Source organism: Mustela putorius, unplaced genomic scaffold (genome assembly GCF_011764305.1).
Source record: "Mustela putorius furo isolate JIRA1106 unplaced genomic scaffold, ASM1176430v1.1 tig00000589_pilon_pilon_pilon, whole genome shotgun sequence".
NCBI classification, from domain to species: Eukaryota; Metazoa; Chordata; class Mammalia; order Carnivora; family Mustelidae; genus Mustela; species Mustela putorius.
In genome coordinates this window covers 3343563-3356702 of record NW_025421425.1, presented here as the reverse complement: position 1 = coordinate 3356702, position 13140 = coordinate 3343563, and the positions used below count along the sequence as shown (strand labels likewise).

Genomic DNA, 13140 nt, shown 5'->3' with positions numbered 1-13140 from the left:
CCTCTGCTAGTCCAGAAACGCCTTAGAACACTGTCCCGCTCCCAGACGTGATTCCCGCGCCGCTGTCGCCGGCCCGGGCCGGCCAGGGGTCCCTCCTGGCGGAAGAGCCCGGGCGCGAGAAGGTCGCGGGGCCGCCTTGTCCTGCGTCCCGCTCCCGCGCGCGGTGCCGCCGAGCGCCCGAGGTGCCCCCCAACCCCGGCCTGGGGGGGGGGGCGGGGGCGGCGGCGGCGCGGGGAAAGGTTGCGGGGGGCGGAGAGGGGAGGAGGCGGGGGGCTTTGCTTCCCGCTGGCTGAGCGCGCGTGTCCTCTCCTCTCCCGCGCACAGGGCACCACGAGCCGCGCGGCGCACCTGGCGGGGCCCGAGCCCGCGCCGCCGCCGCCGCCGCCGCCGCGGGAGCCGTTCGCGCCCAGCCTGGGCAGCGCCTTCCACCTGCCCGACGCGCCGCCCGCCGCCGCCGCCGCCGCCGCCGCCGCCGCGCTCTACTACTCCAGCTCCACGCTGCCCGCGCCGCCGCGCGGGGGCTCCCCGCTGGCCGCGCCGCAGGGCGGCTCGCCCACCAAGCTGCAGCGCGGCGGCTCGGCCCCCGAGGGCGCCGCCTACGCCGCGCCGCGCGGCTCCTCGCCCAAGCAGTCGCCCAGCCGCCTGGCCAAGTCCTACAGCACCAGCTCGCCCATCAACATCGTCGTGTCCTCGGCCGGCCTGTCCCCGATCCGCGTGACCTCGCCCCCCACCGTGCAGTCCACCATCTCCTCCTCGCCCATCCACCAGCTGAGCTCCACCATCGGCACGTACGCCACCCTGTCGCCCACCAAGCGCCTGGTCCACGCGTCCGAGCAGTACAGCAAGCACTCGCAGGAGCTGTATGCCACGGCCACCCTCCAGAGGCCGGGCAGCCTGGCAGGTAACCCGCTCGCCGGGCACTTTGCGCGGCTTCGCCCGCGGGGGCGGGGGGAGGAGGCGGCGGGCGGGGGGGGGGGGACGCGACCGGGGCGCTCCGCAGGGGAGCGTGCGGGACGCCGCGGGCCGCGGGCCCTGAGCCGCTCTCGAGCTGGGCGTGTCTGCGGGCCGGGGTGCGGCATCCGCGGGACGTGGGGAGAGCCAGGGCGTCCCCAGGCTACGTTAGTGTCTAGACTAAAACATGCCCGTTACTTCTTGGGAAGTAACGCAGTCTCAAACTAACGGCTCTCCGCCTCTCAGTCTTTCTCTCGTGCCCCAATCCGAAGTCTAAGACATCCATAAAATTAAGTCAAGTGTAACAAAGACCCACGCAGACCTGTTGATGATATCCAGAAGAAGAGCAAAGCAAATAAAAACTGCAGAATCTCTGTGATCACCTGTAGTTACCCACATGCCATTGTAGAAAAATGGGCGAGTTTTCCCAAAGCAGCCATTCAGTTTACATAGATTTGCAGAGTAGTGAAAAAGTAACCAACGATTCATTGCCTTGAATTGGTACTACTTTGTTATGGCTCTAATTTCTTCAAAATTTTTAAAAATATTTTGTCTAAATTTAGTTACTGGGAGAAGCAAAGGACTCCCCCATACCCGTTGCATTTACATAGTTTCCAACAAGGGGGGAAAGTAACCATGAGGAAGTCCTTGAACTTGTTACCTGCTTACTAAGGGAAGAAGGGGTTGGGCTGGGCTGCGTTTGTGATAAGAAACCTGCTTTTCTCTGCCAGTTGGGAAGAGGTGACATTTCTGTGGTCCTTATGACCATCAAACACCAGGCTGTGCTGGGGATTCTCTGCTGGTATCACCATCTGCTCCGCTCAAGCAAGCCACTGTGATTGAAAGACTAATGTTTTGTCTCCTAAAGCACCTGACAACGAACCCAGATTTATTGTTGATTTTTTTTTCCTCTTATGAAAGTATTTGGTAATTGTGTCACTCTAGTAACAGATGCTGTGCTCATATGTTTCCTTTCTTGACATAAATAGATGACTGAAGATAAATAGGATTTAAAAAAAAAAAAAAGGAACTTGTTGCATACAAGAGGCAGGTGTCCAAAGGCTGCTGTAATTCAGCAGAGTAATTGCCAGTGTGGACCGGCGTGTTGTAACAGGATGCAGGCTGGAATTCCACTGCCGCCAAATTAAGCTAGCTGTGTTTTACTGAAATGGAAATATTCTCTCTCAGACAGAGTTTTGGAGGTAGCTGATCATTAATGCCGACCCAGGGGCTGAACCAAAGTTAAGGACTGGGGATTAGCAGTCTGGATGGCACAGGTGGCTAGGAGCCACACAGGGAAACTTTGTGTATGTAAGTTTGGAAGCACTGTTTCATACACTTGTAAAATAAGTTACTAGATTAGGCAAGGAGTGGGGAGCCAACCTCAGAGCTTGTAGGGGACTGAAACCGCCCTCTTGCCCTTCTCAGTGGCCACAGGGGACAGATCCTGAGTCCCAGAGGGCCCTGTGGCTTGCCAACAGCCATTTCATTTCCTGCGCAAACCTGGGGAAAGAAACCAAGAGTTTAGCTTCCAGCTCTTTCCCCTGCTAATTATATGTCCTAACCACGTGCTTGCTCCCCTTGATTGTCTTTGTGCAAATACGGAGTATGGGTCTGTTGGAGGGTTTGGGGAGTGTGAATGGGCCAGAAGGAAAGCCTCGCTGCTCTTTACAGCACTGAATTTAGGAAGAGGTTTTAAAAGTAAATATGTGGTGAAAATCACTTACCCTCTGTAAAATCTTGAATGAGTGTTTGAGAGTTTGATGTCAGGGTGTGTGTGTTTGGGGATAGAAAGGTACAGGCCAGAGAGAGGAGCACTTCCCCGAGCTCCCCACAATTCCTTGTGCCTTCTCTTGTCTCTGCACTTTCAGGTGTTCCTCAGATTTTCTGACCATATTTCATCATGCTACCTGGTAGGGAAAAAAAAAATCAACGTGCCATGGAGGATTCTTAATTTTAGAGCTACAATGAACGCTTTAATGTTTGAGTTATTTGTTCCAAATGCATGCTTTTAAATATGCATTTAAAGGTTTTTCTCATGCAAATTGCTGCTGATGGTTTTTGAGTTTAAAATTACTCTGTAACTCCGCAAAAATTCTTGAGTGGCAGAAGATCCTATTGCCCCTTTAGAAATTAGAAAACGATGGCCCAGGAAAGGCATGGGGACAGACTCTAACATTTGCAAGAAATCCGGAAGAGTGGAGCTTGGGGACCCCACCCCTAATCTGTGTGCCTGATACCATTCCAGGCATCTCGGAAAGGTCGGGGCCACCTAGTTTGCTAATCGAAAGCACGATTGAAGTCAAGGTTGAAAAATAGCTTTTGGGTGTTCGGGGTTGTGATTTTGGAGATTGGTCACTGATAACTACAAAGTACAAATATGGGCTAGAAAGTGACTTTCACTATTGAACGAGTTCCTTCATTTAATAACAATTCAGCACCTCTTGCGTTCCGGCACTGATGCAGACCCTGGGGATACGGCAGTGACCGATACCAACCCAACTGCTTGGCCTCATTTCAAATAGAGAAGACAGAAAATCAGCAAGATAAGTAGTTTTGGTAGAGCAGCCAGGGAACGCTGTAATGAGGAGGTGACTTTTGAGTCCGTCATGAAGGAAGTGAGGGAGCTGACCATATTAATACCTGGGGAACCGCATGCTGAACAGAAGGACTAGCAAGTTCGAAGGCTGGTAAAGGCAGGCATGTTGATATGTTTGCAGAAGAGCAAAGAGTCCAGTGGGGGTGGATCAGACAGAGGAGGGCAAAGAAGTGGCGTGCGGTCAGCTAGCCCAGCCGCCGGGTGGGAGTGAGAGGGAGAGCCTCGAAGTCTTGTTGAGGACTTGAGGTGGCCGGCTGTGCCGAGTCCGCGGGAGCCATTGAGGACCTGAGCAGCGGAGTGACACAAGCTGACTTCGTTTCTAACAGCGTCTCTCAGGCTGCTGTGGAGAATCCATTGTAAGGGATGGAGAGCAGAAGCCAGATTACCAGTAGGGGGTTATGGCAGGAAATTATGACTTGGGTCGGGATGGTACCAAGGGAGGTTATAAAAAGTAGTATTCGGCCTCATATATACAGTAGAGCTGACTAGATTGTCTCACAGGCTAGACTGTCTCACAGACCCAACAGCCAGAGCAGAGTCCCTGTGGGCTGAGGTGGGGCCTGCTAGAGGATGTAGTTGGACGAGAGGCGGTGCTGGTAAGTATGAAGATCTTGGTTTTGAACACGGGCTGTCTGTCCAACAGACTCAAAATACACGTGAACTTAGACAACTGGATTCGTAGGTAAGAGTTCAGGGGAGAAGCCCAGGCAAGAGCCTGACACGAGGGAGCCGTAAGCAGGTGGATGGTATTGAAGACCATGGAGCTGCAGGAGATCGCCCAGGGAGAAAGTGTAGAGAGAAGAGGTCCACGGACCGAACTGACTGGCCCCACAGATGCAAAGGTCTGGGAGTTGAGAAGGAGGCAGCAAAAGTAAGAGATAAGCTGAAGTGTAGGTCAGTGTCGTTTCTGAGAAGCCAAGAGAAGAGCGTCTTGGGGCAGAAGATCAGGATACTATGTCGAGTGCGATTAAGAAGTCAAGGCAAAGGAAGACTGTTCAGTGACTTTGTGGAAGAGTTTCAGTGAAGGATGGTGGGGGAGTCCTCCCGGATGGGGGATGGGGGGTGGGGATGGAGGGTGGGGCAATCCTCCCGGATGGGGGATGGGGTGGGGGCTGGTCCACAAAACAGGGGGAAGAGGAAAACTGGAGACTAAAAAAATGTGCATACTCTTTCCAAGCAGTTTTTATTGCTTAGCTACAATCTTCTCCAGAGATTCAAGGTTCTATCTGAGGATTTCAAACCATTAGTCGTAGGGACACTTGGTAAAGAACATTCCCTGCCATTTTCCACTAGATCTTCCCAGTGGCCAAACTTTATAAAGTGTGGGCAGAAATCTGGGAGTTCCAGCTCTTGGAAAACACCAAACTCAGATTAATCCTAGAAAAGTGTGCTTTCTCAGCTGTTAGGTCATCAGGATGTGAAGACGTCTTAAAATATTTTCTTTCTACCTCCTTCTCTTCCTCCTTGGTATGTCTTTTCATCATACAATGGTGCCCGAGTGGAAACCCCTCTCTGCCTTGTCCAGGGTGTGCATAACACACCCTCTTGAAGTTTTTCTGCCATCTGGGGGGTCAGAGTAGTATCTATTTGTCTAATTTAGACATAAATAAGGTAACATGTAGAAGGTACTAGCATATTACCGGCCTCAATAAAAGTCAATTCATTTCATTTAATAATACCGCCATACTAACTTGGGTGTGTTACCGCCATACTAACTTGGGTGTGTACCAAAGAAGTCCTTCATTTTTGCTTCAGACACAGAGATCGTTGAGTCTGAGAACATATCTGTGTCTGTGTTGGACAGACAGAGATTGGTGACAGATCATCTTTGCCCTCAACAGACCTGGTTTCAGAACAGATACATGAATGGACAGTCTTACTCCCCATGCTGAGATGCGGTAGATGTGGGTTCTGGGGGAACCTCCTGCAGGGACATCTTACAGTGGTGTCATATGTGGGCTGTGGACGCCTCCTTGACGTGGTAGCTCCAGGGCTGAGTGGTGTAGACGGAACTAGTGCGGAATGGTAGCTGGAGTCAAGTCCAAGAGTAGAGAAGGTGGGGAGGTGGGGTGAGAAGGGGGTGGGTAGAGAGTTCCAGCAGATCAGGGTTTCCTGTGCCAGAAATGGATGGTAGAGGTCATGGGGGAAAGGGTGCAGGGGAGGGGGAAAGAGTGGAGAGTAGAGGAGATGAGTAGAGTAGTAAAAGGCGTGTAATTGGGTCCCTCCCTCAGACAGCTGACATGATCCTGTTTGCATGTTAAAAATTCCATTCTGGGGACTGAGTGGAGGGTAGATTTACAAAAAGCAGGCAGGGAAACACTTGGGAAGGCATTGGAGTAGCCCATCCCTGCTCCTGGGGCTAGTTGTAGAAATTCCTCCTGCCCCACCCCCCAACCCCTCCACACACCTGTTTTGCAATGTGGCTGTTCAACTGGTAGAGGAAGAAAGCTAAATAAACGCATAACTAGTTCTTACATTTCTCCCTCGACAGATAGGTTGCTTAATTTTTTTTTCTTTTTGAGAGTTTAAGAGTTAAATTTATTCCCTTTGGGCATGATGAATAAAAGTATGTTTTTAAAAACCCTATACTGCCGTATAAGGCCTTTGCTACATGCCAGGCATTGTGTCGGACACTTTGCAAACTGTATCTCATGTGGTGTCCAACAGCTTAAGGAGGAAGGTGTGATTTTTGCCGCATCCTACAGATTTGGAAACTGAGGCTTTTCAGTGAGAAATTCCTTGCCTGGAGTTACTTGGCTTCGAAGTGAGGGGGATGTGATTTGAACCTAGATCACTTTGAGTCCAGCTTCTCTAAACTCTTAAGCATGCATAATACAGGGGTAGAGGCAGTATATTTTGTTGTTATCAAAGAGAAACACCAAGAATATTGAAATACAGTGCCAGTTTTTAACTTATTTAAGTAACTAGCGTCTTTGAAGAAAGCAAAAAATATCTCAACAATGTGTCAATATCCCATTCAATATGACTTTACCAGTACATATTTTTTTGTTCTCTTTTGTAAAGGAAACAGCGTGAGCCTTTCATTTTCTGCTTTGGAGTAAAACTAATCCTATTAGAAGGAGAAATCTGAGTTGTAAATACATATTAAAGTGAAGTCAAACCTCAGATGCTTATTTTCAGGCAAAAAATGAGATGAATTAAAGGCAAATTCTTAACCAATGATTACAGTCAAAATTGGCTTCATAGGGACAAGAGTTTGATCAAGGCACGTCCATCTCTGACCTCTGCCAAGTGGACTTAAACTGAGTATTTAGAGTATCACATACTACATAGAGATCCCAAATGCCACATATTTGGTGATTTCCACTCCATTCTTCGGCTTGTTAATGATGCCGGGTGCACCTGTTGTAAGAAAGGGAGAAGCCCCACCCAATTCCATGTAAAAGCTTTGCAGGTTCTGCTGTCAGGTTTCAGAGGAAACTGGAATTCTACCCAAATAATAATCAAGTTTGTTTAACACACAACCCTGGGGGCGTGGGCCGAATGCAGCACAGTGTCTGGCAGCCGCTGCTCCTTTCAGTTGCATTTCCCGGAGGTGATCTTTCCCTGATAGTGGACAGTCACTCCATCAGTTTTCGTGAACTTTCTGCTTACCTATAAGTAAAACAAAAATTTTTAGTTTAGATTTAGTAATTTGAATGTGATCAGCCTGTGATATAAGTCAACACTTTAATCTTCTTTCAGGAGCTGCAAAGGCTAATTTTCAACCAGTACTTCCTTGGGGGGGGGGTGGGATTGGAAATAGACCTCCCTGGGGTCTCCTCCCCAGTCTCAGAAGTTCTAGGCATTCCCTGCTGGCCATGCCCCTCAGGCCCAGCTTCTTCCTCAGAAGTTCTGGATCTCCAAGCTCAGCCCCAGTCCCGGCTGTGTTCTAGATGAGCACATAATAGAGTCTCTCTCCTGCCTCCCAACCATCCTCCCCTGCCTCTGCCAACAAAGTGATTGTTCCGTCAGCTGTTTGGCCTTTAGAGTTCTGGAACCTGCTTTTACAAGCAGGGAACTCACACCACAGTGGTCTCGTGGAAGCCCACTGTTTCCACGCTTTCCCTCGGAGAGCACGGAGACAAAAATGTCTTCAGCCAATGTCCTCTGTACTTGTGGATCCCTGCCTCCATCTTCCTAGAGCCCAGGATGGACAGAAATGGTGATCAGACAGTCTTCATAAAGTCACTCTTGTTTTGGCGTCTGATTTCCGACCTCTCTACGTCCACACCAAACTGGCAGCAAGGGATACGGTCATTAGCATCCCATTATAACAAGTTAGTGGCTGGACCTGGAACTAAGTGTGTGGGATGCTGGGTGGCCCAGAAGGCCTACCTGATGGCTTTTCTTTTGATGCACAGAAACTAATACTTCCCTTCCCTTCCTACCCCATGGCAGCCTTGTTAGTTAAAGTGGGGCCAACAGGTCTTTTTTGTACCTTTGTAGGAAAGTGACAACTTTATGTAGAATTCTAACAAAGCATTTCCAGTATCAGCGACACTTATATGACTTTGATCATGCTTTAATTTAACTAGGAAAGTATAAATTAAAAAATGAGACTGAGTCTTGGACAGTGGTTCAGGATGGCACACTGTGTCCATGCATTGGGCTCCCCTCTGTCCAGACCCTCAGAAAAAAAAAAAAAAAAAAAAAAAAGAAAAGTACAAAATTGCAATGGGTAAGCCCTAAGAGAGACAAAAACACAGAGGCCAGCAGGCCATAAATTTTCTAGAAAGCAAAATAGACAGGAGTGATGAGCAATTAAAACATAGGATTTTCTCCCAAGAATCAGCTCTGCCATCATGGCAGTCTTCTGTGAGTTCTTAGACGGGCTCAGTTGTCAGAGTTGAGCTGGGATCTGGGGAGAGACATGGGGCTAAAGATGGAAAGATTCACTGGAAGTCAGTGCTTGACCCAACTTGAAGTCAGCTTCTTCCTCCCACTCACATATCCTCTCTGCTACCAAGATGGCGACCCTGCGGCCAGTGCTTATTCCAAGAGGAAGCGCAGGCGTGGTCTCCTGAAGAAACTGGACAAACTGGGAAAGTTGGGCTCTGGCTTGGCTGCGGGTGGCCTGGATGAAGTTTGTATTACACAGGCACGTAGGCGGTGTGCTGGAAGAAGCCTGTGCTGCCCTTCACCCTCTCATGCTTAAGGAAGGATGCCAACCCTCCCTGTCATGAATTCTAACTCAGGGTTGTTTAGTGGGGAATACTTCCACTTACGTTGTAGTAGGAGAAACAATGGCCTGGTTTTTCTTTCTCAAATATGATAAATTAGTAGGGATTACTGAGGAGTTGGGAAGAATTAGTGACATGACAAAAAAAGAAATAGGAAAATGAACCACCTCTCAGAAGAAACACATAATTTACAGAATAAAAGAGATTAAAGGAAACAAGGAAAAACTTTAGAATCGGTACTGAGAAGGATTTAAGAAGATTTTGTGTTTGTTAAATAAGAACTGGCTGATGCATGAGAGGATCAAAGAACAAGAAAATCTTGATAGGCTGCAAAAATATCGCTTCCCAAATAAAACCTTTGATAGAACGAGTGGGGAAATAGTCAAGGAAATGGAGTCCTCAGAAGGTAGCCATATAGGGAAGGAGACAGAAGCTCTGAGAGTAATGCAATGATCATGTGCACGAGACACAGTCAAGAATCTAACACTGGAGCCCCAGAAAGAGAATGGAGGGAAGCAGGCTACCCAAGAAGTAACATGGCCACCGTTCCTCAGGGCCAAGGGACCTGTACCTTCATAGGAAATGCTCTCCTGCTCAGAATAGGACATTTTCCCATTCTATGCCATGAAATGTCAAAGCCCCAGCATAAGCACCCTAAGGCCCCTGGAAGCAAATGGAACAGATGCCCCATCCAGATTTGCATTAGCAACACTGTGGAGGGGGAGGGGTAAAGACCAAGCAGGTGATGCCCTCAAAGTTCTGAGCGAAAGTTATTTTTAACCTGAAATCTATACCTAGATTTACCCATCCAAATTATCCACCTAAAGGCAGAATCAAAGATTTTCAGTCTCGCTGGTACCGATACAATGGATTTCCTATGCCCCTTTCCTAGAAAGTTGCAGCATTCGGCGGCTGCAGGTGTCCCAGGTGAATTAAGGGCATAAAGCGCGCGCGCACGGTGCCCAGGAACCCGCGCGCGCTGACCAGCAGGGTGGCGCGGAGAAGTCTCGGGGGGGGGGGCGGGGGGGACATAGCTGGGCAGTAAGCTCGCAACAAGGAAAGGTGGGACCTGCCACGTACATGTTGACGGTTGTGAATGTTGGCCTAAGTCCCAAAGAGTCTGGGTAATTTTCTGAGGGCTGAACGAGTAAAAGAATGAGGAAGAATAATGAGTATAATTGCAGATGAGGGAGGAAGAATTGTTCATGCATTGCTTTGGGTTCTGCAAATCCAGGAGGCGATGGTTAAGAGCATGGTTGAGGCCAGGTAGACGTGTGTGTGTCTGCCTGGTTACTAGTTGGTTCCATCAGTTACCTTAGAGAGTTGAGTTCAGTTCAACAAGTCTTTCCTGAGCGCCTGTTTTGTGCTGAGTGTTCTAGGTGGTGGACACACGTCTGTAAACAACAGAGGCCAAAGGCCCTGTCCTCTTGGAGATCTGATCTACTGTGGGTCAGATATCCTATAGTATGAAGAGTCATGGGGAAAAAGAGTAGGGATGTCGGAGGGTTGGGCAGGTAGGAAGCTCTCCATGATAGGGTATATTGAGCAAACCCTTAAAACAATGAGATAGGAACCTCTGTGCGTATCTGGGGAGGAATGGCCCAGGCAGAGGGAACAGCTAGTGCAAAGGTCCTGAGGTGAAACCATGCTTGGCCTGTTTGGGGAACAAAATAGGCCCTCTCTGAGATTGTGTATCCTTCAGTGGGGATAACAGTACTGTGACAATTACACAAGACATCACAAGGATCATATAAGATGGAACACTTCCTACCACTTGTTCATTAACGCACCCACATTAAAGGACTTAGTGGATTTTAACTATTGTTACTGTGGACAACCATGGCACCAGCCAAGCTCTACTGGAATGTCAGATGTAAATAAGATGGAAGTGATCATTTCAGGGGTCTTTTAGGACTGGAAGGAGGGTGGGAGTGCCATTAGTTCCAGAGTAGTTTATAATGCTTTATCGTTGTGATACGAGCTAGGGGAGAGGCCCAAGGCCTGGAGCATCCTGAAAGGCACATCCTGATGGGGAGATCAGGAAGGAAGGAAACAATTCTTGGTGGAGGCAGCATCTGAGGTTGGGCTGAACAGAACACCCCTGTGACAGATGCAAACACAAGAGACTTATAGCTTGGGAGGGTCGGGTCTCAGTTATGAATGAACTGCCCAGTGGTGCATGAGTCCTGGTGGCTTTAAGGTCAGGCTTGGGCACTGACGGCATGCCAGCTGCACACTGTCCAGGGTCTGCTCTCCTGCATTCCCTCGGAGAAGGTCTGACCCCATTGGGGAGGCATTGGGGAGCTAGTGACAGCTTTCCTGAGAAGGATTTCTTTATCTCACTTTAAAAAAGTTTTTTTTATCATTTTTCTGAAAATTTTATTTATCTATCTATCTATCTATCTATCTATCTATTTGAAAGAGAAAAAGCATGAGCAGGAGGAAGGGCAGAGGGAGGAGCAGACTCTCCGCTGAGCAGGGAACGTGATGCTGGACTTGACCCCAGGACTCTGAGATCATGACCTGAGCCAAAGGCGGCTGCTTAACTGACTGAGCTGCCCAGGTGCCCTCACTTTTTTTTTTTTTTTTTTTTTAAATAAGGGGTCATGAGATATTTTTTGAAAGTATAAATTATCTGGAAGGCCCTGTAAGCTTCTTTTCGCTTAAGGTCAAGGATCCCAGAAGCCTGCACGTGGTCATTTGAGACATTGATTGGAGGCAGGGTGAGGGTGTGGGGGACGTTTGAAGAGAAGCGGATTAAAAGAGGACCAGTTCTGCTCCCCCAACCTCTGAAATGGACCAACGCACGGGCAATTCCCTTCTCCCTCTTTGTGAGCCGGGCCAGGCTATGTGCCCCCAGAAGCTTTGCTGGTCCTGATCCCTGAGAGTCCGTCTCGTTTCCCCAGCGCTGCAGATCCGAGAGGTGGCAAGCAGAAACGGGTATCTACCGGGCAGCTGCTTTGAGATATACTGTGCCATCAGGGAGGGGAACGACAGAACATGAGGAGACTATGTGTGGAGATGCACACAGAGTAATTAGGTCTGGAAGCCAGAAACAGGTGTACCGGTCGCTCTTGGCCACGCCCACCGTGCTTTCCCGGCCCGGTCCCCAGGACTCAGCCGTGGGGAGAGCCTGGCGGATGTCCCACCCGGGGTGAGGGGTTTCTCCTGCTCTCCAGGCTCCGTGCTGCTGAACTTCAAGTCAGCAGGACAATGGAGGTAAAATATTCATTGATTACTCCTTTTAGGGTCCAAGTGTCAGTTAACTTGAGCAAACGGACATCCGTGCTCGCCACTCACCTCACATGGGAGCACCGGTTGGATGGTGCATGTTAACGGAGAGGTCTACCTTAATAAACACGATGCTTTTCAATATTTATTTTCTTTTTATCTAAGCAACCGGGATTATGTGGAGACCAGCTATTTTAGTAGATGTACAAATAGCCTTAAATAATTAATAACTTAAACATCTCTCAAAACGCAGTCAGTTTGCGGCCAAGGCTACATCAAAATCCCTCCTGCCACTGTATTTAACTAAGGTGCATTTTGCAGTTGTTAAGAATTTGCCCCGTATTTACTTCATGTATATATGTTCTAATATCTACCATTTTTGCTAATCATATTTTGCATATTCAAAGTAGGAAAAAAATTAGTATTTATATACTTATATATTTACATACTATAAATACTCTTATGTATTTATAGATACATGTAACATTTTGCATTTCTTGTGGAATAACTAACAGGAAATATCTGGAATCTCTAAAGCCTGATGCCAAACGGGTCTGTATGTATAGATTGTGGTGCTGGGTGTTGCCGAAGAACTGATTTTGACACGAAGCAGAAAATCCCCTGAATTATCTTGCAGTCCAGGCAGAGCGTTTGAATCGTGGGCATATGGGCTCTCCGAGGGAAGCTAATGAGACCCCTGCATATTTCAGAACTCCTCAGCAAGCCTCTTCTAGTAGGTATTCAACAAATACATTTCTCAAGATTTTAGTTTTAAGCGACCTCTCCACCCAACGTGGGGCTCGAACTTACAACCCCAAGATCAAGGATCATGTGCTCTACTGACTGAGCCCCCCCAGGAACCCTTCCACAGATATTTCTGACTGACCACTGTCCGGTGCAAGGGCTACATCCCACTGCTAACCAGAAGTCGTCCTTAGCATAGAGAGGAGCACAGCGGTTCCAAGTTCTCAGAATGCGTGAGCGTTAAAAACGTACCAGCAGCGGCCAGGGAGACTCAGTTCAGTGCCTCTCAAACATCTTTAAGATAAAGTGTTTCCTCATCTCTGAGCTTCCCAACTCTTTAGGAAGTGGCTTCCTGGATCTTTTAGGCTGTGGTTGCTGCCTTCACAGAGGCAAGGACAGCGTTCTGTGGAATGTCACAGGCCGACCTATAGA

The 13140-nt window shown here is 48.7% G+C and overlaps 1 protein-coding gene across 3 annotated transcripts in view; it reads left to right on the top strand.

Annotated features, from left to right (window-relative positions):
- Positions 1-13140, top strand: part of CTNND2 (catenin delta 2) — a 900906-nt gene that overhangs the window by 523986 nt on the left and 363780 nt on the right. For all 3 annotated transcript variants that reach the window (XM_045082021.1, XM_045082022.1, XM_045082023.1), the window contains one exon: positions 325-901. In XM_045082021.1, coding sequence (XP_044937956.1) covers positions 325-901 — 577 coding nt within the window. The remainder of the gene's footprint in view (positions 1-324; positions 902-13140) is intronic.